At 41.0% G+C, this 1,510-nt stretch overlaps 1 protein-coding gene across 1 annotated transcript in view; it reads right to left on the minus strand.

The window, feature by feature from the left end:
* jupa (junction plakoglobin a) overlaps nt 1–1,510 on the minus strand; it is a 19,267-nt gene that overhangs the window by 7,563 nt on the left and 10,194 nt on the right. The window contains exons 2-4 of the mRNA XM_032499571.1: nt 1,394–1,443; nt 760–924; nt 404–651 (exon numbers count right to left, since the gene is read on the minus strand). Of these exons, the coding sequence (XP_032355462.1) occupies nt 404–651; nt 760–924; nt 1,394–1,406 (426 nt within the window). The 5' untranslated portion in view covers nt 1,407–1,443. The remainder of the gene's footprint in view (nt 1–403; nt 652–759; nt 925–1,393; nt 1,444–1,510) is intronic.

A 1,510-nucleotide genomic window follows, 5' to 3' on the forward strand; every position in this document is an offset into this window, starting at 1 on the left:
GGGGGGGGACGAGTTGATTTTTATGTGCACTTGAAAGTGACTCTGCTTGGTTTCAGTGCTTCTTCTATAACTGAGGGTGGTATTCAAGATGTTCAAGATCGACATTAAGGCTTCAAATTAGCTTCGAATTTGTCTGACCAAATACATTTTTTTCAATGACATTAAACAAAAAAGGAAAGCAGAAAATTTAAGAAGCTGGAAGCAGGAAGTGACACGTCTCTTGATAAAATTACATTATCGAAATTAAAGGAATACTTCGATATTCATATTTCCCAATATGGGAAGGTTTACTGTTCATTATTTGTGCAGCAGGAATACATTTAACTCAATATAATTATCTAATGAGACCCTTAATGATGTATCCCATAACAGCAAACCATGAACAAAATACTGCGCTCATCACCTGGTCTTCATCGTTGAGCAGTTTGGTGAGCTCAGGCACGGCACGTGTGGCCAGCTCGGCGTCGTCCTGGTAGTTGATCAAATGGATGATTGCCGTCTTGAGCATTTGGGAGGGCTCGGCCAGCTGCTGGACGTTGGTCATCTGGGACGGGTCTATCTGAGTCGAAATGATGGTGGTGTTTCTCTCCAGGGTCTCTGGGAACATCGCAGCCCGCAGCCGCTCTGCTCTGGTGTGGGGGGCATCCACATCTATCGAGGAAGTGAGATGATGACGATGATAACACAGCCCACATGCAATTAAAGAAATGTCTATAATATATGGCTATCGGCTGGTTTGACCCTTGCTTGTTGCCTTACCAAGATGTTCGGTTACAGTCGTCGTCGTGGTGTAGTGCTTTGAGGTGGTGTAGTCGGCGTCTTCGTCTCTGACTGTGGTGGCTCCAGACTGGATGCCTGAGTCTACGCTGTACATCGTCTGCTGCCACTCTGCCACCTTCGCCATGCCACTGTCGGCCTTGCCCACTGCCAAGCACAAAGAGAGGAATTGTGGGACGTCAGAGGTGTTGGATCAAAGTCATGTATTAACTATTTGATGAACATGGAGAAATGTTGAAAAACAAAAGTCAGGGTTTTACGTCTGCGGCAAATAAAGCTACCCTTTTACAGAAGTCACCTTCAGTTGTCAGATTATTTATTAAAGGAAGTGACCTCCCTATAAATACATGAAAACAATAGTTGGAAGTAGAAAAGGTCATAATCAAAGAAACGGTCTCCTTTAAACGTACTGTGGAATGAGGCATAAAAACAAGGAGTATAAAAACAAAACGAGGAATAAAAACAAAAGTCACAACAAGCACAAGCTAAAAATTTAATTGACAAAAATATCTATTTTTAAAGAGTTCGCGGAAATGTAGGAAGAAAAAATTAAATAAGACTGTAAAATACATAAAAATGTTTTAAAACTAGAGCTGAATCGTGAACTTTTACTTACTTTGCATTGCCATCTTCGCCTCCCGTTATCAAAACAACGATGGAGCAAACCTTAAAAAACACAAAGAAAGCCAAAGTCAAGTTTGACGATTATGATGATAATAATAATAATAATAAT

The sequence above is a fragment of the Etheostoma spectabile genome, chromosome 2 (genome assembly GCF_008692095.1).
Source record: "Etheostoma spectabile isolate EspeVRDwgs_2016 chromosome 2, UIUC_Espe_1.0, whole genome shotgun sequence".
Lineage (NCBI taxonomy): Eukaryota > Metazoa > Chordata > Actinopteri > Perciformes > Percidae > Etheostoma > Etheostoma spectabile.